We start from the raw sequence: 23,749 nt of genomic DNA on the forward strand, positions 1-23,749 counted from the left end.
AATCCAGTGTTCATGAAACTACTCGTTTTATGCTTGTCAAGAAGAGGACAGTCTCTAAAATGTCTTATACAGTAGAAGAAAACAGTTCCTTCAGAACTGTCTTGTGTTGAGTTATACTGAATTGCCACAGATGCAACAGAAACCTCTGAGTCGGAAGTGTTTTTTTACTTTAGTTCTTTGTTCCAGGAAGATACACATCTGTCAATATTATTGTTGTTAAATGTCTTGTTCATTTTTTCAGTAGAACTTCCTTGGGCCTTTGTTTGCATTAAAAATTCATATACTGTAAACTTACCAAGGAAGAAAGTACCAAAGAGGCAATAGAATTAGGGATATTTCAAATTTTTATTTTTTTTTTCTTCCCCCCTCCTGTCTGCCAGGCGCAGAAAAGAACTCAAGCTTTCTGTACTTTTAGACTAAAAGCATCTGTGTTACCCCCTCATGAACTTTGTCAGCTCTGTTTGTAACAGAACACTAACAGACATATCGCTACAGTGGTGAAACTGTTCTGCTGATGCTCCGGAGCTGGCAGAATGCAGCTTTACTTTTATTTACCAGAAGGAAGAAATCAATTTTACTTTTCCACAGTATACTTCAAGTGGCAATTTGATCTCAAAAGTGATGAATAACACCATAAACATTATATAAAACATGCTTGCTTTTCCTCTGTAGTACCTCGTAAAGGTACAAGTTTTAATACTTAAAATTTTAACAGTTAAGTGACATTAGATAGACAAGTATTTCTATAATTAAGCTGTTTACATATTTTGCTTACAAGATTATTTTTTTCTTCTTATCTCCCTGCTTTACTGATGTTACTATTATTTTAGAGGGAGAAACATGAGTGATATAAACCTAAGCTTTGTATTTCTCCTTTGTCTGTTTAATGTACATCTATAAATGCAGTTGCAAACCCTTGAGTGTTTCCTTCTCCAATCCTCCCTTTTTCCATGAGGCTGATACAGCCAGTAGTAAAGGTCAGCAGCTGTAAGAGAATAAAAGGCCAAAACACACATTCCCACTTACAAGGGAGTCAGGAGAGTGATAGGTTGGAATCCTTTCCCCTTCCCTTATAGTTTAGATAGGCTTGAGCTCAGTAATATAACAGGATTTATCGTCACAAACTTTGTGTCATTAACTTAGTATACAAGCCTTCTTTTATTTTTACTTTTTTAAATGCATTACCTTTTTTCCCATGACATTTGCATTTTATACAATTATAGCTTCTATTTTGCTTCTTTGTTGTTGTAACTCTTATTTTATCAGTTAGTATAGTGCAAAATAAATTTTGTGGAGTGTAGATAGGTGTAGGATTTGTCCATTCAGTCCTCAAGGTTTACAGGTTTTTGAAGCATTTCTGCATGATCTGGTTGCTGCGATATCTGTAATAAATAATACTTTTCAACCTTTTTACATGATGGGACTGAGCCAGTTTTCTTGGTGCTGCCTGTACCCAGCAGATGCAGCACAAGTGTGTGGTTGTTACAATCCTGGTATCGGGAATTTGCACCTTTGGCTCGTGTTATTTCTTTATTTTATGCACAGTCTATAGCTTGCAATGGGTTATAATAGTACACATATAACTAGAGATTGGGGGATTAATTGATATCTCTAAACTGTAATGATTGATGTAGATGGTGTCCTTCTTTCTGACTTTAAAGAACAGTCCTATCCCTGTCTGTAAAATGGCTTGCAGAAGTATAATCTTTTCATTCCTGATAGAGAAGCAGAATCTGAAAGTAGAGAGAGGCTGTCTGTAAAGCATACTGACAGCTTTTAAAGGGTTGATGAACTCAAATCACTTACATTTAATATATAATTTATTGTGGGAGCTAGAAGAAGAAATAGGAAAGAAACCTTTGTTTTAGTCTTCTGTTATCATTAGGACATGGAATTTTGAAATATGTATAATATCCAACTTCAGATGATAAGGTTTTTATCAGTAGATTAATCTTAAAGTACAAATACTGAGTTTTAATGATGATCCCAGGATGCTAGATAGGCATCATAGGCCATTGAGATACTATCTCTATTTGCCTTCGGCAATTTGATGTGAGGGTTATTTAAGATACTCTGTCTCTAATATTTTAACTGCAATATTCATCTAATTTTAATTCCCTAATTTTCATGTAATTTCTTACAGTCGTATTGAGAAAATCTGTTTTGTTTTTTAGGTCTGTCACAGATTGGCTGATGCTGGATGTATCACTTGATCTTTCCAAATCTCAGTACCATGTATTTAAAAGCGAAGTCGATATAAAGTTATTTAGCATTCTGATAAAAGGCGCTGTAGAATTAAAAAAAATTACTACTTTAATTTGATTGTTCAGAATATTTGCCATGGTAGTTCTCTGTGAGATAACAATTTGACCTTTTTTCAACCTGTCAGATTGATCATTGAGAAATACAACCATTTTATTTACATCCAGAAGATGATATCCAACTTCCACACACAAGTAATATGCTGTTTGAAAGAGACTTCATCTAATAGACAATGTTTTATATGGACCCATCACTAAAGAATTTAGTACACCGGATTCTAAAATTATGAGTACATGAAGACCACAAATACAATAAATTATTAATATATTGAATACATTCTTCTAATTATGGCATCAAACCATTTTTTTTTAATTCACAAATAGATGCATGAGAAAGAAATCAGGTTTGGTGTGGCAGTGGTGTTCAGAACTATATGATAATTGTAAGAACCTCACCAGATGTTTAGGTGAATACAGTTGAAGAAATAGGCCCTGTATTTTGCTGAGTTTTTCTGGAAGGTCCCCAGACTATGGTACACTTTTGCTGCCTACAAAAAGATTCTTGACATAATTTCTCAGCATAATGTCCTTTTGATTACGTCTCAGCAAGGACTTTTATCTTCAGTTTTAATAGTTATTCAACTTCACACTCAGAGTTCTTTTCTGTTTAGGTCTTGCTATTGCTGTTGTAGACTTACTCAGTAATAATTTTGACTCCGCATTGAACATCATGCGTTGTAACAAGGTTGAATGAAAGTGTCTACATTAGTTAGAAAACCACTTCTCTTTCTAGTGTGAGAAAACCCTTACATTTCACATTTGTAGATAATTTTAACGATTGTGAATTCATATCTCTAAAAAGTGACCTTTTTGTTTCAGTTTAATAAGAAGACAGAGTTCCTTTTTTGATTACAAGTTGCCTGTGGCACACTGTGGACAGCACGTAATAAATAATGGTTGAGATAACATATCTAGAAAAGGCTAGGGAGAATTATTCCCCTGTTAAAGTGAGAGGGCTCCAGTAAAGGTTCCAGTGCTTCAGAGGTAACCTTCCCTGCTGCTTTTCAGCTGAAATGCTTCATTTAATAGCTCAACTCTAAGCAGAATTAACCTATACTCCAGAGACTAACTGTAGACAATTTTTTTCTGCTTCTCAGGTTAATACATTACTTTTCTTATATTTTTCTTGCTCTTTGATCACTTTTCCCCAATATTTTGCAGTATCTGAGCTCAGCACTTTTGTTTGCATTGTCGTCTTAAAATAGAATTTTTTTAGATGCTATAAAGACTTTTACATAACAATTCAAAAAAATCTTATATGCTTTGGGTTTTTTTACTCTTTCTTAATGTCTGTTTCAAGTTTTCCCCTTTGGACAGCTATGTAGGTAATTATTTATGTTCATATTCCTTTATATTGATTTACTTGTTTCCTTTCTTCTCCTCTCTCCCACCACCCAGCAATTTCAGGGTTCACTTCTTAAATGTAGGGGCAGTGTTGTCAGGAGCGTTCATGAGATGTGGGGAAAGACGTAGCTTCTCACTGCTAATTCTCTGAATACTACTGGCATATCATTCATAGGATGTCATGAATGATCTGCCAGTTGTAGTCCTGTAAGTAAAAAAGTGATTCTATGTTCGTGTATCTTGTTTTGATTTTATGCTTGAAAAGAATTAGAATCAGTTAGCTTCCTATTTCACCCCCTCTTCAAAAAGATACGCTTTCTCACTGTAATGGACAGCATTACTTTTCCTTTTATATTAAAATGGATAAATGCCTTAAGCCAATTTCTCCTCATGTTTTGAACTCTACCTGGTTGTTAGATTTTGTTGCTGTTGTTGTTGTTGTTTTTCCCCCAAAGACAAAAATCAGGAGAAAGAAAAAATGCATACAAAAGTAAAGCTTGAAAAAAAATTGATAAAAGAACAAACAAATTTCTTTTATTCTTGTAAGAAAACAGCTTTTAACAAGATAGTACATGGTCACCCCTCTTGTGCATTTATGAAGACAGCCTACTATTGGTTTTAATCCTTAGTTTAGTCATCAGTTTTAAAATTTGTTAAAGGAAGTGAATAAAATTAGAATTTTGGAAACAAACAAAGATGATTTAGAAAGCGTATAATTTTACTGCAGTGTGACTTTAATGAAGCCTGCTTTTGATCTCATTAATTTATTTTTAAATCAGTGTTACTTCTGTGAACATGCTGAGATTTGGGAGTTATCTTTATATTTTCCTCAACACTTACGATTTGTATGGGGTTTATTCACTTTAAAATGTTTTGGAGTGAACATGTAAAAAGATAATGCGTTTTGGATTGAATGGATTTCGCTTTAGACTTGCATGGATATCTTATTCAAGTTGTTTAAGAGTTAAAAAAAAAAATCGCACTGTAATTGAAGATCTTGTTCTTTCATTTATGGATATTTGTAGTTACGATACGTAGGTTTTGGCATTTGTCCATGTCCTTGTACTAAGCTAAGGTCCTATCTGCTTATGAAAAAGGATCGTTAAACCCATAAAAGTTGGAGAATACACATTCTTCTCTTTGTCAAAATATGGTAAAGGTCTTCAAATGTTCTGTGCAAAGGGGTGTTTAATTTTTTTCATTTTCTTTGCTCCAGCTGTTTTAAGCATACTTCTTTTATTGATACAAAATGAAAATAAATAGCATGTTATAAAGTGCCAGATATTTCCATGTTCAAGTTCCATCCCATGTAGGCTGGAGTGAAAGTTGGCAGCATGTGACTCTGTAGCCTAACCAAGTTTATCAATGGCTTCGAGTCCTTAATACTCAGCTTTGGTGACATACCATATTCTAAGGTATACAGGCAAATAATCACTTAGTGCACTCTTTGCTATTTGAACAACCCAAAGAAAACAGTATGTCAGAGCGATTTCCAGAATGCAAATCTGAATGACTTAATGGCTTTTTTTCTGCTGCGTACTGTATCAGTCACATGAAGGTTAGACCATAAGTTTTCAACTATTCAGCATTTAACTTATCAGCTCTTAAGGAGTTCAGAATTTATATGATCAAGAGTTGTATGAGAATGTGGGAAGAAACATTGAGGTTACAGAGCTTACTGTCACACAGGACAAGTCCTGTACAGCACAGACTATAAGGTAGAAAAGGCAATACCAATTTTTTTCTAATGTGTCAGAGGTAAGCTGAGTGAGGCATGGTTAGGCCTGGCCCTAGAAGATCCTGCTTTGGGCATATGTTAGTTAATATTTAATTTGTGTCATCTGAAGCATCACTTTCACAAGCTGTTTGTATGCTAGATGTATTGTCTGCCTTTTGCATGCTTTGAGAATTCACCCGATGGTGAGAAGTCATAGATACATGTGAGATAAACCCACCAATTAAAGTAGGTGTCTGCCTGACTTGAGTGAAAAATGAGTGTTCTTTGTGTACAAATCATAGAAAAAAGCTGGTTGACTTGTTGCACTATAGGGAATAAGAGGTGCGAGGTTTTTCCTCTTCCAGAGATGAGGTGCATTTGTTGAGATCTTTCTTTGCCTGTAGCATAGCATCCCAGACTTAAGATGGGCAGTCAATACCTTCACCCTGCAGTAAAAACCAGTATGTAACTGCATCTTATTCAGAAGCAGCATTTTCCCCTAGTTTTGTGCCTGTAGTTTTCACGCTTGTTGGGTTTGGGGCTTGTTTTTTTGTTTGGTTTGGTTTTGGCATTGTTTGGCTTAGGGGTTTTTGGGGTTTGGGGTTTGGGTTTGGGTTTTTTTCCTTCTGAAGATAAATTAGACTCCCTACAAGTAGTAACAGTTATTCAGAGGGATAGTTTGGAGTTGATAGTGGATCCGTGGGAGGATCATGACCATAGACTCTAATAAGCATCCTTAGAAATGCCCAGGGGCTGAGTCCAGTGGTCTGTTACCTCCCAGTGATTTACATTTGAATCTTTGCAGTTTGTAGCCTTGAAAGAGTATTTGTCTGGCGGTACAGAGTCACTGCTGGCTGTTTGGCCTTCTGGTTTCCCCTGCTTCTCAAGTGACACCTCAGCAGAAGCAGCCTTAGAGATCAGAGTCTTTCTGGACTCTCCCCCCAACCCCCTACCATAATTCAGCAATAATAAACTTCTACATGACAGATTATTCATTCATTGAACTTGCCGCCTGTGATTTGGATAGGGTTAGAAAAGTGTGTTTTAATTTCCTATTTCTCTAAAGTTTCTGAAAGCCTGCAGTTTGGCAGTTCTGCAGTGTAAATTCTTCTTTCATGTTTCTAGTAACCTAATACATGATCTCCATGTTTCTCAGCTTTTTATGGTTATTTTTGCTGCTCACTTAACCAAACCATAAATGCAGTAAGAATATTTTGATCCACTTTATTCTCTTAATAGTAATTGTAATAATTGTGATAATAAATTAACAGCTGCCCCCTACCCATGAGATACTGAAGTGCAGTCTCCATGTAAGCTCTTTTAAATTGTTACTGCTTTATGGAATAAAACTGTTTTATGAAACAGATTAAACTGTGATTAATTATGTTCTTTATAAAGAGTACTGAAGCAAAATACAATTCCTCCAGATCTTCTGCAGACCAGTGCTCATGTATAATTAAGTGATGCAGGGAAAAAAAAAAATCAAGTCAAAAGATATGCAGATCTTTACAGAATATTTATTGATCATAATACTTTTAAAATGCTTGGTAAGATAACTGTGTAAATATTGTCTAGAACCAGTATTATCACATTCAGTTTTAGAAATAGAAGGAAATAACAGATAGCTGCTTGTTAAAGACATCTCACAGGTTATATTTCACCTGTATTTGAGCTGTTCTGTATAAATTCCTGCTTTAACTATGTCAAGAGTAATTAGGTAATTAATTGCTACATTAACATTTACAGTAAAGACTGACTGTACACAATGTGCATGTATACAGTGAGGGTTGTCTTTGCTGCATGTGATTTCTAAGCAAATTGTAAATTATGCCTGCCTTACCTTAATAGGAGCACATGTGAATGAGGGTAATAAAAGGAGGAGGTTACAACCTTGATGGGATGAAAGTTATGTTTTGAAATCTGAATTTAAGAATTTAATTTAGATATTACTAATGCCAATAATTTGTGTACGTTTTAGTATAAAAATCTTTGTTAATATAAAGATACCTTTCTGCTAGGTTTATTTTTATTAAGGATTCTAGTCAAAAAACATGAGCTGTAAAATGCCTTAACCACAAGTGTTATGATTACAACAGGTATTTCATAAATGTAATTATATTCCATAGCCTATGTGCCATTCAGTACTTGCTATTCAAACCAAAATAGAATTACTTAAATGTAATAAGATAATGACAAGAAGTTAACTGAATACATGGCTTGTGAAATACAAAATGTTTATTATGCTACTAATTGTCCTATCATTTACATTACTAATACAGAAAGCCTTTGGTTTTGACCTATCTGAATTTTATTTTGATGGTAAGAAAAATAAATCAATAACAGTGAAAAGAGTAAACTTGTCAATTTGAATGTCAGAGGGCTCAGCAAAATTAGTGCTTTTTAACATCACCAAAAGCATCTTGCCATTTCAGAATTAATAAAAGAATATTTTTAGTTGAAATATAACTTATTTTTACTGTTGAAATAGTAAAATAAATCTCATTGTTAGCAATAATACTGCATAGTAATATTAATAAAATCTATAATTCAGATTGTGTGCAGTTTTATGTAAACTTTCTGAGATTGTAATAATATATAATGCATTTATTGAGCTCTGTCTAAAAAGAGTCTTTAACAATGTTCACAGTGAACATTTGTTAAGTTATAAAAAGGGACAAATGTTTTATGAAACCAAAACTGATTAGTAAATGTTGATTTCCTCACCTTTACCTCATTTTGAGACAGGTCATTCATTTTTTAACTTATATAGTGTGCATAGGAGCTGAGATCAAGGCAAGAGTTAGATGCAAATTCTTTTTCAGTGTATCTTTAAAAAGAGAGATTTAAATCCAACTTATGAAAACGCTGACTCCATATTTATTCTTGGAAAGGTATTTTTCCAAGTTAATGCACGTGCAGAATTACACTTATGTAATACAGGTATAAAAACCTGTGACGTGTATGTGTAAATACAACTATATTTAACATTTGTGCCACACAGCCTTATTTTGCATAAGAAGTCTTTTTTTTTTCCCCATGTGAACATTTATATCAGCTGATTATCTAGCCAAAATTATTATGTGCAAGTTATCTATATTCAAGTATTGCCTGTGCCTAGCTTTTGTAATGCTAAATTAAATCTTAAAAGTTGCTAATTATTTTTTTTTTGCTTATTTATAGTTTTCCTTAATGAAATTTGGCTCTACAGATTCCCATTGTGTGAGAAATATAACCCAGAGTACAGAGGTATGGAGACAATATGGTTTGCAAATATGCGGTTTAATAATAAATAAATACAATTTTCCCCACTGAGGTAAATTTGGTATGATCTAAATCCAGGCTCTTCACGTTTACCAAGGAGGATGCAATTGTACCTTCAATTGTCTCTTGTAATTATAGCTTTCTTTGATAAGCTAGGCTGACTTTCATAACTGGCCTGTGTTAGCACCTATCAATCTTTTTGTTTCTGTTTCCTCAAATAATTGCTAATTTCTGTCATTGCCTCCACTTATTCCAGTGTTCTTTTTCTCTTTCTCTTCCAGCAGTAGCTACTATTCCCTTGTGTCTACCTTGGTTAAAAATGTATAACTACAAGTTTACAAAAGGGTAAACCAGACAGTAGATATACATATAAATTAAACATATACGTATAAATTGACTGGGGTGAATGTTAAGTTCGAAGCCAACCACTTAACTTAGTTGTAGTTGCTGATGTATTTCCTGAGACCGGCAGCTTGCTATTACCTTGTTCTGTGCTCTGATCCTTGTCAGAGACGTAACGTCAGGCTCCGAGAGGAAGGTTTTGAATTGGCTTGTCAGAAGGCTCTATCGGCATTAGAGGGCTACGGAGTCCTGTAGTCGTGCTTATTAAGTTTGAAGACACCCACCCATTCGTGAAACTACCGCTTTTCTAATAAAAGTTTCTGGTAATTACTATTTTTTATGACCTAGAGAGATATGGTTATTTAAGTGTTTTATCTTTAACTGTCCTTTACTTCCTTTCTCATTTGAAAATAATTCTCAAATTACATCCGTGATGAAGCCTCCCTGAGAATTTCATTGAGTAGTTTTTGCTATACAAAATTCTTTTTTTAATAATTAAGCAACAGTTGAAACAGAAAGAATCAAGCCTCTGCTGCCCGTCACCTTTTGCAAAGCCAGGGGTGCAAAGCAGCCATAGCCCTCGATACCGCTAATCTAGGTGGACCAGATGCTTTTTGCATAAGCCAAATTTCTTGCCATTTTTCACTGCTCTTATAGTGAAAAACACCATGAAGCTATGCAGAACAACCTGTAGGTCAGAACATGAATAAATATGCTCTTATTTTCACTGAGCTGAGACATTAATGGGGTTGCCACAAGGATTTTAATTCACGTGTGTCTCCCCTTCCCTCTTTTGCTGAGAAGAATGGAGAACAGAATAATTACCCCAGGATTTTAATTACAAATAATATAGAAGGGCATGTTAGGGATTATTATTATTTTATTTTATTTTATAGCCATGAAAACTCAAATGTGTTCATTTAGACACAGTACCTTCATCTTTTAACATCTTTATTGGTTGCTGTTTGCCACGTTCATTACAGTTATAAATGTAGCAAGTAATTTATCATTCCAGCATGTTTACTTTATGTCTATTGGTTGACATTTATAAGCTTTATCTTTCATTTTACCTTACAATTTTGTGATCTGTGAGTAAAGAGCATGTGCAAAACTGGTGCCAGGTGAGGTCAAGGCACACCATTAAAAAATGCCCTGTTGTGTCTCTTCTTATCTCTTTATGTGTAACTAAATATAGACTGACTATAAAAGATACCTCGCAGTTAAAAGATACATTATTTACACTACTTAATATTGTTAAGAGCAGAAATTTGGGTTCAAAGAAAGGTTGGAGAATCTCTTTAATTAATTCTGTAACAGAGTGGGGGTTTTATTCCATGATCCTGTAATGTGGAGAGGTTTCATTTGGTTTTGTGCATAAGCGCACTCATGGCTGACATGATTGCAGCTGTGACAGTCTAAGACTTGATGAGCTTGGGGGGAAGGGATGGCTCCATCCTTTGTGTCTGTACAGAGCAGGAATATGTGCATGTCTTCCATATGGACTCATTTGCTTTTTGGTTTTCCTTATTGTTTTTAGAATCAGCTGAATTGCAAACAAACGATTTAAAGAGGCACTGCTGAATAAGTAGCTTCTGTACTCTCTCAGTGGGCGGCGTTGGCTAGAGACTAAATGCAATAGGACTGTTTCTCCTTAAAAGTAGTCAAGTATTATGGAGTCACATATAGAAGTATATATGCACAGTACAGAAGTCTCTGTGTGTATATATAGTAGTGATATCCTCAGGTGGTTTGGGATTTACCATTTCTGTAAGCTTTGCATCAACTCTTACGTCAGTGGGAATGGTAAGAAGGACTTCCCTCATCTTGGTGGGTTTTTTTTTGTTTTTTTTTTTTGTTTGGTTTGGTTTTTTGTTTGTTTTTTTTTTTTTTTTTTTTTAAATTGTGTGCCTAACTAGATGTTATCAGTGTTTAAAATCTTCCTCCTTTTAAAAACTCTGGCTCTGCCATCTTATTATGTGTTTATAACTGAAGGAAAACTGATGTTTACTAAATCAAGTAAGGAATTCGTGAGAAAATTTGTGTTTATATTACTTTTAGGAAAACATTTGTCATTACAGTTCAGTGCCTAGACCTGACAAGGTACCTTCCACTCTTCTTTTTCATGTTAGAATAGTTTACATAATGGACTTTGATGAGAAGGAGTAAGTTTTTACACAGAGTGTTTCTATCCCTGATCAGTGATTCACAAACTCTTCGTTACAAGATTATTAAGGAGACATTCAAGAAAAAGGACATGGGCAGGCAGCTGAAATTCAGAAGTGGCAAGGAATCTCATTACTAGGAGTTTCTTAAATGAGTGCTTTAATTTAGTTTTTTTAAAATCCTCTAAATAAATGGTTTGGCTATTGGGCTTGCTGAACGTGCAAGCATGCTTTTTGGATTGAGAAGCCTAAATAAGCATCTACGAGTCTAACTTTAAGTATGCATTTTTTTAAATTATTGTTAATTTCCTGTTTCATAGAATATAATATTTCTAGAGTCCTGAGAAGTCCTGGGAAAAAAAAGTACATTTTTTTCATTACTAGCTGTCTCCTGTCCATAAGTTCAGTTCTTTTGAAACAAATGTCCTGCTTAATTGAAAATCCAGTTCTAGATGTCAAACACTATACCAATAATAGTTTTCCGTGCCAGTGAGCCACTTCATGTACTGAGCGATCAAGTCCTTCCACCGACCAGTGCTCATCAATAGAAGTGTGGATTGTTTGATGAGAGTCATCTGTGTCTAAATTTATACCACCCATATTATAGATACTAATACAGAGATACTAATAGCCTCTGTGTGTAATGGTTAAAAAATACTGATATTATCCAAGTACAGTAAAGGAAAAGTGAACTTAGATAAGTGCTGAAGGATGTGCAAATGCAATTATATAGGGGGGTTTTATTGTGCAGGGAAGAAATTGAAATGCTTAATAAATAGTAGAAGTTCTAAGCACCAAAATTAGTATAAACCCTTCCTTTTTCTAAACAGCAGGTAAATCTACCATGGTGTCTAGTAAAATACTGATGAGATTGAGGTTGGATCAGTGATACCAGACCCTTGTTTGGCATTTTAACAGCATTGACTGGCTGAACCTTTACCTTTGCCAGGTGCTTTTCCAGCAGTGGTGGTGTGGTGTATTGCAGCTGGAGTATATTCACTTGTCTCTGTAATCTGCTGCCCACTAATTATCCTCCTCCTCCTTCTCCATCCATGCCATCGTGGGCTGTGTTTTTTTTATCCCAGAGACTGTCTTCCTAGTATACAGGATTCCATTTCACAACTTTTAAGCAGTTACTATCAAAACACCCTTAGTAAATTCCTACAGGTGTCTTGTCTCTCAAAGTAGTAATTGAATTGATGGAACTCTTCAATGTTGAAAAAAAAAAAAATCATGGAAGTGTAGGCTTTTTTAAATTGTTATTAGAGAAACAACTGATGAATAGCTATATACTTGCATGTATATGTACTTATACCCACTGCTAAATCTCAGCAATAATATTTTATCCCCATACGTACAAAGTCCAAGCAAGGATCAGAAGAAACAACTGGGGCATGGTTCTAAAATCTTTTAGTAGCTGTGATGAGCTGAAGTGATTAAAATCTATCCGACTATCAACCATCAGTCAAAACCAAAGTGTTTAGCAGAATTTATCGCCATATCTAACAAAGAAAATGACTAAAAAATTGCTGTATTTCTACATGACAACTGTTAGTAAGTGTTGAAAGGTAATTTCTATTGCCATAGTTCTTTAGAAATAGAAATTTTATATTTTTATGTTAATTTACATACCCTTCTGGTCTTTACTGTATTGTTTCTGTACTCTTTTATATTCTTGGAGTCTGCCTCATTTCTCAGTTCAGAATAACAAGATGTTTCAGATTCTAGGTAAAAGCTAGTTGCACTTTCTTTTACCTCATTCTTTCAATCTATATGATTTTTTCCAGTCCCACAGCTTCTCACTTAAAACTTGAATTTTCAAACAACCAAATATGATAGCTGTGATAGCAAAATTAGTGGATATTTGTGAGTACAGAAATATTGAAATATGGAAATTGACAGTGTATTTTAAGAAAAGGACTAAAAAGTGTCATACATTCTGAGCACTTTACTCTCTTCCTTTGGAAATCACAAATCTGTCGATACAAGTAACAATAAAGTTCCTATTGCTAATTATCGAACTCTTTTTCTTTTGACCTCCCACAAAAAGATCTCAAGGAGCTTTGAATAAGGGAAGTGTCTTTTTTTTTAATGGTCCTTACAAATCCTTCTTTTCCATACCATAGAATTGAAATGGTTCTGCTAAATCCCCTTACTTTCACAGCTTTGAAAAGAGAAGCCTCCTCCAGATGCTATAGAGTTGAGAACTTACATTTTGTTCTGAATTGCCAAATGAATGCTTAATAAAGGTGCTACATATCTTGTAGAAATCAACTGTAGCAAAAATAATCTGAAAACAAATTAGAAGTGCTAGCTTCCTTTTGTCCTATCAGTCCTATAGATAGATCAATTTTAAAATGTAGTTTTCTGAGATTAATTTTGAGCATTCTTACCTGGAATGCTGAAATGTGATTTTGATTTTAAATTTGGATTTAAATCCTAAATTAATTTGGATGAAGTTTAGTGTGCTGTTAAAATAATGATGTAATATTATGTAAATTATGTAAAATGCCAGCAATGTCAGAGGATGAGTATTTCAATGTATTTCTAATATTCTGTTTTAAGCTTTTCCATGCCTTCAAGTTCTAGTCAGCTTCAAGGAAAAGTGTCATTGACAATGTAACGGCAAGTCCCTTTGCACTTTGCTATTGGCTATCCTTTCCTCTGAATTTAATTAAGTGACATAACTACATTGTATCATTTTCTGCACTGATTTTTTTTAGAAGCACATCATTGTGTATTTTAGCCACATTTATCAAAGTTTATACTGAAAATTGGGCACTGTTGAGTCGCTGTGAGGTGCTGTAATGTTAACATTGCGTATTAATCTTGAAAATTTCTACTCCAGTCAAAGGCATATTTAAGAATACTGTTAGGGTTCTCTTGGACTTGCAGGTCCACAGCCATTTGAAAAAAAAAAAAAAGAAAAAAAGAAAAAAAAAAAGAATTGGAAGCCTCAGTCTCCTTGAAGTCAATGGAAAATGGGTTCCTAAATGTCTGTGCTTATAGGCCATCCAAGATTTGCTATGAACATCTTATCAGATCTGCCATATGTTTCGGGCATAGGATTTCTCCCAGTAGTTGCTTTCATGAAGTATAAGATTTCTAGTTAAAATACAGCATATAATTCAGAACAAATTTATGGCTGATCTGCTGCTGGGGAGTGTATGTAAAGCTAATGGATGCAGCTTTTTAAGGGTTGACTTGAGAAGTGCAGAAATGTCCTAGACGTTTATGTACTTATTTTCTTTTGTCTGAAGATTTTTTCAGAAAAGCAACCAGTGCTAGACAATGAGTTAATAGCCATGAGGAGCCAAAGTAACATCTATAGGTTCTGTGACTGGAAAAGCATAAAAAAAGGGATACACCACCTTTGACCCAACTTGCGTCAGGAAGATGGATTCACTTTGGAATCTGGAATGGGGTTTATGAGTTTATAAGTTAGATCTGGTCTAATGCAAAACAGTGGGAGTTTCCTTCATGCCATCAGCGAGGCATATTTGGTTTTAAAATAATGTACATTATCTGCATTTTTTATAGACTATTTTGTATTGAGAAGTGTCTCTTCAGCAATTCCAATGATGAGATTACATTATAATTATATGGTGTCCTTCATTCAGAAGCATCCCAAATTACTATACTCAATACTACTGTAAATATTCATGCTTTTGTGAAACCCACCCTTGACTCTGTGGAATGTTGGCAGGTATTCATAGAGCACCATGCAAAAAAATTGCATGAGGAAAAGAAGAAAGGGAGATTTTAGATAGGGGCAGGGGGAATTATTGTGAATTTAGCTAGAGAATAGGGTTAACATTCTACTGTCACTGAAAGTGTCATTCAGACTTCACTGGCCAGAGCAGTTAGTATTCCTGCTTTCTGACTTAGAAGATGTTTCATCTGAACAATGGCACAGCCAATATAGATGTCTAATTTTCTATGTGTACCACATAATCTGCAATTGAGTGAAATTCTATGATTTTTTTGCTCTTGTATAATTAAGTATGTAACCAGCTCATTCTTTCTTTTTTTAATTATAAAAAAGTGAGAAGTATAAATGAAGCTACTTAAAATACATTACACTTCTCTGCAAATGTAATTTGAAACTCATGAAACATTAATGCATAAAATATAGAATGTTGTTTTTGTGCTCCACAGAAAAAAAATTAGAAAAGTTAAGTTTCTTCTCTATGTTATTAAAACTATGTATCTTAGAGAATTCATGGAGGGTTTGGTTTCTTCCATTCCCATACTTTTGAGTCATGTTTTCATGAGGGATACTCATGAAACTACTCATAGACTTTTGTGTGTGCATATGTGTGTGTAAATTTTTGATAATACTTGTTCAGAACTAGATAATCTCATAAAATCAACCACCTGTATAACCAACATCATTTTAATAATTATTCTCTCTCCTCACACAACTTGCATTGCACAGAGTAAAAACTGCTTTTGAGAGAAAAAGCCTTTCTATTTATGAGTTAGAGCCTACACACACTGGTGACAGAATGGCAACTAAAGCAGAGACTGGAGAATTTGTTTGTTTGTTTAAACGTGATTTGTTAACTCCTTGCTGTGAGAAGTTTGCATTCCAAATGACAACTTTAGTTAAAAGCATGAAAGAAAAATCTTAATGTTGATACTTTAAGGTGGACAGAACCGTAATTAAGTAGTAACTAAAAGAAGTGGGAGGTACTTTTTTCAGTCCCCCCAAAAGTGTCAAGGTTTAATATAAAATACTAATAGAAAAATGGTCTAGATTTAAGCCAAAGCAGCAATTCGTGCAAAAAAAACCTTACGTATTCTTTCCCTAGTAAATAGTTCTCCAGCTTTGTTCCAAGGTTCTAAGCCTCATGATTTCAGATGTCAATTATTCCCGAGCACTTAAGCTGAAGTTAAATTTTTATTGCATAACAGTTTTTAGGACTAAAATGAAATAATACCTTAGAGAAATGCAGCTTCAGCTGAGAGGAGGTCTGAGAACTGGAACAAAATAAACACTTGTGATAAACAGTAGAGTGGGAATCGGCCCAAACTCTTGCTGCAGTGGACTGACAGATACAAATAAATGGTTTAGAATATCTGTTTGCACTGCCATTTTAATTTATTGTATTTGTAATAATCTAGTATGATTTTAACTCTTACTTGCAATAATATTTTTTTCAATGGATTAATTTAACTTCGAATTGACTTGAAGGAAACATTAGTTATGAGGGCAGAAATACCACAAAGTAGCAACATAGAGAAATAACAAAAGTGACATTCATCTTGCAATTATTGCAGGTAAAATATATGAAGGAAATACTACATACATATGTGCTGCTTGCGATAAGAAGAAAATCTCAGGAACAGGAACATGTCTAGAAAAAAAAGATGTGCTTTATGTTGAGGAACAAAGTAGTAGCAGCTAATCTTTTCCTGTAATCCAATTGCACTTGTTCACAGAATGTTTCCGTTCTAGACATCCTTTTATAGACAGAGAGAACTTGAATTGGTATGGCATTTACAGAGTTTAAACATACTCAGGGAAGATGAAGGCGAATTTATGATCTAGGTTTATTTACATTATGATCTAGCTAAATTTACAAAGAACTGCTTCTCTTTTAATGGATATTTTCTCTTTTTTGTAAGTAAACATCAAACAGACCATTAGAAAGATGCCTCTATTCCTTCTAAGTATTTTCTCCAAAAATAAAATGTATGCTCTTGGACTGAGCCACCAGGAGTTTGTTCAGTGCACAATACCTCTGAAAAAGTAAGTTTGTATTTCACCATATGTACATGTGGAACCCAATCGAGAGCTATTGAAATTAGTGAGAGAAATTCCACTAACTTCCTTGAGGCTACATATGTGCAATCAGTAGAGATTTGCTGTGTAAGCCTGCTGTCGGAGGCTGAGCCCAAGTCCGATGTGAACAAACACCTGTCCAGAGCAGCCTAGTATTTCTGCCTGCTGTACACATAGGATGATTCCCGACCTTTTGGTAGCTTGTTCTGCCTTGAACTTGTGGTTGACATTGGGTATGTAGCCAGGGACTTTCCACGAGTTGCCCGATACAGTGGAGCGTGGCTGTAAATTCTAAGTGCGTACGGGCATCATCTCGCCTGCAAAGTACTTGGTTATCTTTCTGCTTAATTCTAGTGCCCTTCTATCACATCTTTTGTTGATCCTGATTTTTATCCCAGATTTTCATCATACTGCTGCTTCAGTTTAAGGATGGATGGCACAGGACTACTCACATCAATAACAGCCTACTGTAGCAGTGTGTTTAGCCTGCCACACAGAGAAAGAACATGTGGCTCTTACTCTTCATTGCCTGCTCTCTACAGGAACTTGTGCTTTCAGAATACCCTCTGATCAACTCCAAGCCTATAGTCAAATGAGCAGCTAAAATAGCATGAAATTTTCATAGGTATAGAATCCAGAGCCCAGATGGTTTTTTAAAGAGTTTAAAGTTACTGATGAGCAATGAAGACAGAAAAAGAGATAAAATGGAAGATAGTAATTTAAATATAGTTTTAAAGGAATACAGTGATTTGCTTTAGAGAGACTAAAATGTAGAATTGTGCCAGATTAGGATGAATTTGTAGATTAGAAGGAACCTTTTTGTAAAGGTATTTTTCTGTTAAGATAAAATAACATTACACAAGTAGTTGAAAGATTTAGTGGAAGTAAAAAAGTACAACTATTACAGAAGATTCATGGCATGAGTTATAATTAAACTTGTGAAAATAAAAGAGGAAAAAAGAAAGCTGAATAACAGATAAAAAAGCTCCTTGGTTCATTAATCTCTGTGCAATCTCTTCAGAAATAATTCTGTGAGGTGGAATAAGCAGAGGATGATGCAATTAAATGCTTCCACTGTCAAATTGTTGGGTTTGTTTTTTCCAAATTTTGATGCTATTTTGTCGAACCAGTGAGACTTTTTTCTTTTTCTGGTGTAATTTAGTACAGCCATGTGCCACACCACCATGTGAAGCTTTAAACTTAAAGCCATGGTTTTTGGCCTCCTTTGTACAGTTAGTCTAATTGGCGTAACAGCCACATCCAGTGCTATCTAGCCAGTCAGCATGCATTTCATCCTCCCACTACGTTTGCCAGGTAAATACTTTATATTAGCTGGGTGGCACATAAGGTACTGGTCTGTGATTGGCACCCCCCCACCCCCAGAGACTGAGAAGTGAGAATATAACCAGAGCACATGTCATAAGAGAGGGGGAGGGCAAGGAAATAAGGCAATAGAAAAGTGAAAGGGGTTGGGAACCTTGCTATAGGTAGTTGGACGTGCTTACACAAGAGGAGTGAGAATGAAGATTGGGGAGATAGAACCTGAGGTGTTGGTGTGGGTAGCAGTGCGGGTTTGGTCATGGTTCTGCTTCCCATAAAGATATTTTGCGTGTGTTGATATACACTCATAGCTGCTCAGTGCAGATTATCTCCTTGCAGCATAAGGGAGGGGATGAGAAGTGGCATAGCATAATCACCGAACATCTGGCATTCCACAGTAGATGCTAGTCAGCTCCCACAACTGAGCCAGGACTTTCAGTCTGGTAGATCAGAGGACTTTTATGCGATGCTGACGTGATAGCTGAGAGCAGCATGGGCTTATGCAAGTGGGTTGTCAATAAGTGGAAAAGGATTAGGGAATTAGCTGATACAGAGTTGAGGAGTCTAGGATTTTGCAGCATGCAGGGGTGAATATGAGCCTCTAATACTAAGTTAAAGCAATTTGAATTGTGTCCTCTGGACATAATGGCTGAGAACCCTTGAGTACCAAGCATCCTCCTCTGAAGTGCAGAGTTTCATCAACTCTCTGCTGACTTTGTTGGGAACTGAGGGCAACAAACTGCTCTCTGGTTTGAGCCCTTCTTAAGCACCACAGGTTTTGACTGTTGCACCTTTGTCAAGGCTCTTAAAGACATAACAATGTATTAGTGAAAACATATGCAGTGAAATTACTTTGTTTCTTTTTTTTTTGTTATAGTTTGATTCCTTTTCAGGGGAGACATATTATACTCGCTGAACCTGATTTTTGAGCTTGCTTATGCCAACGCAAATAGGATGAGAGTGATGCCTGTGGAAGTAATTAATTTGCTTTGTGAGTAAGCAAATGTCATAATTGCAATCCTTATTTTTTATAAAATCTATTTGGCATGAAATAGAAGTTGAGTTCCTTCCATTTTTTCTTCCTACAGCATTTGAAAAAAATTAAATTGCATATATATTTTAAGCTTACGTTCATAATTGCTTTAGATACTCTCCTTTTTGCAGCACAAATTTCCACATAGCCAGGAGCATACACACAAGCCTGGAAATCTAATGTTCCTGCATAGTCAAAGATACCTTTATTGGATAGCTCAGAGCACGTATTTGGGGTGGTAGTTAGGTTTCTCACTTCTGCATTCAAATCACTTTCTGAACTTCTTATCTGTAAAAGGGAAGTAGGACCACTGTCCAATTTCCCTGACAGACGGGGTGTTAAGTACTTAAAAAAATGGTGGTGGTGCAGGTAACAAAACCAAATAGATAATCTTTGCTGTTTCAATTTCTGTTTGTATAACCAGAGGTGAGACCAAGAATTTTGTTGTATTGTTTTATACCTTGTAATCAAGTGACCTTATGGATTTTAGGCTTCAACAGAGAAAAAAAAAAAAAAAAAATTTGCATTATTTCATTTATACCGGCACCTAGAGGGCTGTAGCCTAGTATGTTAGATACTGTATTAGTATACAACACAACCAATGTTGCTGTAAAGAGTTGCTATTCCAATATATAAACCAGGGAAAATGAAGTGAATGCAGGAAACAGATGGAGAATTAGAAATTGGTAACAAGATTAATATAAATTAAAAAAACCCCTAAATATGTTTTGCTTTTTAAAGCAATTATCTCCAGTTTTAAATACCATTTTCAGTCAGTTGTCACAAATACAGGAATGTTACAATTTAGTATCTCAAAATAATGCAGATGTTGCCATTTATTTCAAGAAGAGCAGGATTTTACTTATGTTTTAAGCAAAATGCATACGGATGTATTTTTGTTTTGTTAAAAATGGAATTTTGATGGAAATATAATGTTTCCTGTGACATCTTAGTCTAAAGTAGGTTGTGCATATTGTCTAATTTTTTAATACATGTATATTTTTAAAAGATGTCCTGTATGTTAATAGGTGAAATATTCATCCTGGCAGGGGTATATTCCTATACTAAAACAAATTGAGAGTTGCCAGTTAAAACACACAACCTGATGTTTCTAAAACGGATATTTAGAAAAGGGTATTTTTATTTATCTCAGAAGCAGGCGAGCATATGACATATTAATCCAGCAAATCCAAGATTTCTGAAATGCATCATAATTTCTCTGTTTGTATGGCTAAGTACAAAAACATTTCTGGACAAGGTAGGAGTGGATGAGTATGGAGGAGGAGATCATTCTTTATCTTTCCTCTGACTAGGCAGATAATTTTGTCGAACAACCAGAGCTGTTAGCGGTGAACCAAATGAACTTTTGTGATGTCAATTGAGAAACGTAGTAGTTTCTTATTGAGAAAGTCTTTCTTGTTGCGTACAGAACGTTTCCTTCTTGATTTTGTGGCTGAATTAAACCATTATTTTATTTTACTACACCAATCCTTTAGAGTAATTTTAGCCATATTACAGTAACCTGGATTTTCATGTTGCATGTGTAGCTATGATATTACATGTGCTTCAATGCTGTCCTAAAATTAAATATTCTAGTTACTTCTGCAATCACATGTGTGGTTATGAGAGTGTATTTTCATACCTTCTGATGTTCTTAGATTCTTCTCTTAAACTTACATAAGCGCTTACACCTAACTTGGTCAGAACTGTGCACATTGGTTATGAAACCAAGCAGAATCTGGCAAATCACAGTTGTCAGTCTCCCAATGAAGCTGTTAGTATGGCTTAAATCAGTGGAGTCGAGTAAATGTTTCCTATAGTATGTGGCACAAAACCATAATCATGAAGGCTGTGCCATGCAATAAATGATTCGCACTTTTATTGAGTTTTCCTGGGTGACTGTTTTTCTACAACTTCACATTTTTGCAATGTTAGTTAAAAAACATACAAAACAACAAACCAAAACAAACAAACCCCTGAAATATATATCTTTTTAAAAATCTAAACATTCCTTATTTTTACCAATTAGTAAGTACATTTTGTATCTAGATCCCAAATACCAAATCAAATCTTAAGAGTGGTTTCCTCCTTTTTCTGATAGGAAAACTAAAAAAGGGCACCTCAAAATCGCCAAATAGTTTTAACTACATTTTAAAATGACTGTGAGGTGTCCTGACTTAAAAATGAGTGTGTCTATAAATATATACAAAAAAAACATTTCGGTGTGTGTGTCTATATATATACACAAATATGTATATAAGTATATACACATATTGAGATATTTGAGTTTTATAGGATTATTTAGTATATGGGTAGGCTAAATGTTTTTTCAATGCCATACTTTTATGTTACCTTTAGAATAAGTTAGCACCTAATAATTTTTTATTTATTCCACAGAACATCTTTTGTTTTAATGTCAGTGAACATGAATGAAACTCTAAAGAATTTTAAAACTCTATATATGCTGTAAAACAATTCAGTGCAAAAAGACAATATGGTATGTTACAATTTTTAATGTAGATATTGTGTAAGTGGAAAATATAAATATTTCTCAACGCTGTAGTATGCTGGATTTTCAAAGATTTGATTTTGATGCTACCATAATAGCTGGAAATATCTAAAATGGGTAAAACTAGAAAAAGCTTATTTATAGGGCATGCATTTTTATTCCAAATTAGCTTGACTTTATAATAAGCTTGACTTTATAATGAGGCAGTAAAATGAGAATGTTGCTAATAAAATTTTAATTGTATTTTGTATTGACTTGTTGCTGAGATTTTAGATGGCATTTTCGTGAAAGGATTGCGAAACTGAAAAGCGTTACCCCTACATATACAATCCACAAAACCTGGATGAATGGATATCAGTAGGCTACTAAAAATGTATATTTGTAAGATAAACATCATATTAATTCAATATCATGAAGCAGATGGTACATTAAAACTGAGACACGTTTGTAAAACGTATATAAAAAAAGCTACGAAAAATATGTATAAATATTGAATTTTTATCTTGGGTGTCATTCTTCACTCATAGCAATAAGTCAATAAGGAATAAATTTGTTGACTTTAATGAGGTTGTATCAGTTTGAAACTTATTTAAACAGGAGGAAAGGTAGGATTTATAGGCAAATACCCTTCGTTTGAAGACATTTTGATAAACGTTTTAAGTTGTACAAACGCCATATTTTATTCTTTCAAAATCTTCAGCATTTAGATACTCTCTCCTGCTGTACTTCGTGTCCATAGGCTGAATAATGATACACTGTAGCACATAATGAATTTCTGTATACTGATGGATCCAGGTTGAACAATCAAGATCATGTCCTGTTCAAGACAACTATTTTAACTGTCCATGCTATACCATATTTGCTTTAGCCAAGGGTTTTGGGTTGGTTTGGTTGTTGTTGTCGTTGTTGTTGTTTTGTTGTTTTTGTTTTTTTTTTTTTTTTTAATTATTGTTACTGTAGGTGTTTTAAGGGGAGGTAAAGAATTTCAGACGCATTTTGTCCAAGAATTTGGTTTGCTACATTAGCCTGGAAAGAGAGGAATCAAATGAAAACACTCTCTTTGATACAATCTAAGACAGTCTTTCCATATGAGCATAATACATGCATTTGCTTAATCTTTTGGTCTGAAATGTAGTATGCTGAAAGCAGTATATTCTGTGGGAGAATGATAAGTATGATTTTCCTGTTATCTTTAATTCTTTGTATTGTATATTTGAAACAGATGCAGAGCATTAAAAAGCGCGATGAGCTGTATTTCTTTTTAATATTTCTTTAACCTTTTCTTTTAAAACCATGGTAACTAACTTGCTTCATTCTTTTCCTTCCTTTTATAGGGTAGCAAAATATTATAGTGTTTATGCACAAAGCAGAAGTATTATTTATATATATTTTTTTTAATTACAGGTAAAGATTATAGTTCCCAACAGCACAGCAGGTCTGATAATAGGGAAGGGAGGTGCTACAGTGAAGGCTATAATGGAGCAGTCAGGGGCTTGGGTGCAGCTTTCCCAGAAACCTGATGGGATCAACTTGCAAGAGAGGGTTGTCACTGTGAGTGGAGAACCTGAACAAAACCGAAAAGCTGTTGAACTTATCATCCAGAAGATACAAGAGGATCCACAGAGTGGCAGCTGTCTCAATATCAGTTATGCCAATGTCACAGGTCCAGTGGCCAATTCCAATCCAACCGGATCTCCTTATGCAAACACTGCTGAAGTGTTACCAACTGCTGCAGCTGCTGCAGGGCTATTAGGACATGCTAACCTTGCTGGAGTGGCAGCCTTTCCAGCAGTTTTATCTGGCTTTACAGGCAACGACCTGGTGGCCATCACCTCTGCACTTAACACATTAGCCAGCTATGGATATAATCTCAATACATTAGGTTTAGGCCTAAGTCAGGCAGCAGCTACAGGGGCTTTGGCTGCAGCAGCTGCCAGTGCCAACCCAGCAGC

General features: G+C 34.8%; 1 protein-coding gene across 2 annotated transcripts in view; it reads left to right on the top strand.

The window, feature by feature from the left end:
* The window catches only part of NOVA1 (NOVA alternative splicing regulator 1), a 158,892-nt gene that overhangs the window by 130,524 nt on the left and 4,619 nt on the right, over window positions 1-23,749 (top strand). For both annotated transcript variants that reach the window (XM_049825650.1, XM_049825651.1), the window contains one exon: window positions 23,202-23,749. This exon is cut by the window's right edge and continues 4,619 nt beyond it. In XM_049825650.1, coding sequence (XP_049681607.1) covers window positions 23,202-23,749 — 548 coding nt within the window. The remainder of the gene's footprint in view (window positions 1-23,201) is intronic.

This window comes from Accipiter gentilis, chromosome 22 (genome assembly GCF_929443795.1).
Source record: "Accipiter gentilis chromosome 22, bAccGen1.1, whole genome shotgun sequence".
Lineage (NCBI taxonomy): Eukaryota > Metazoa > Chordata > Aves > Accipitriformes > Accipitridae > Astur > Astur gentilis.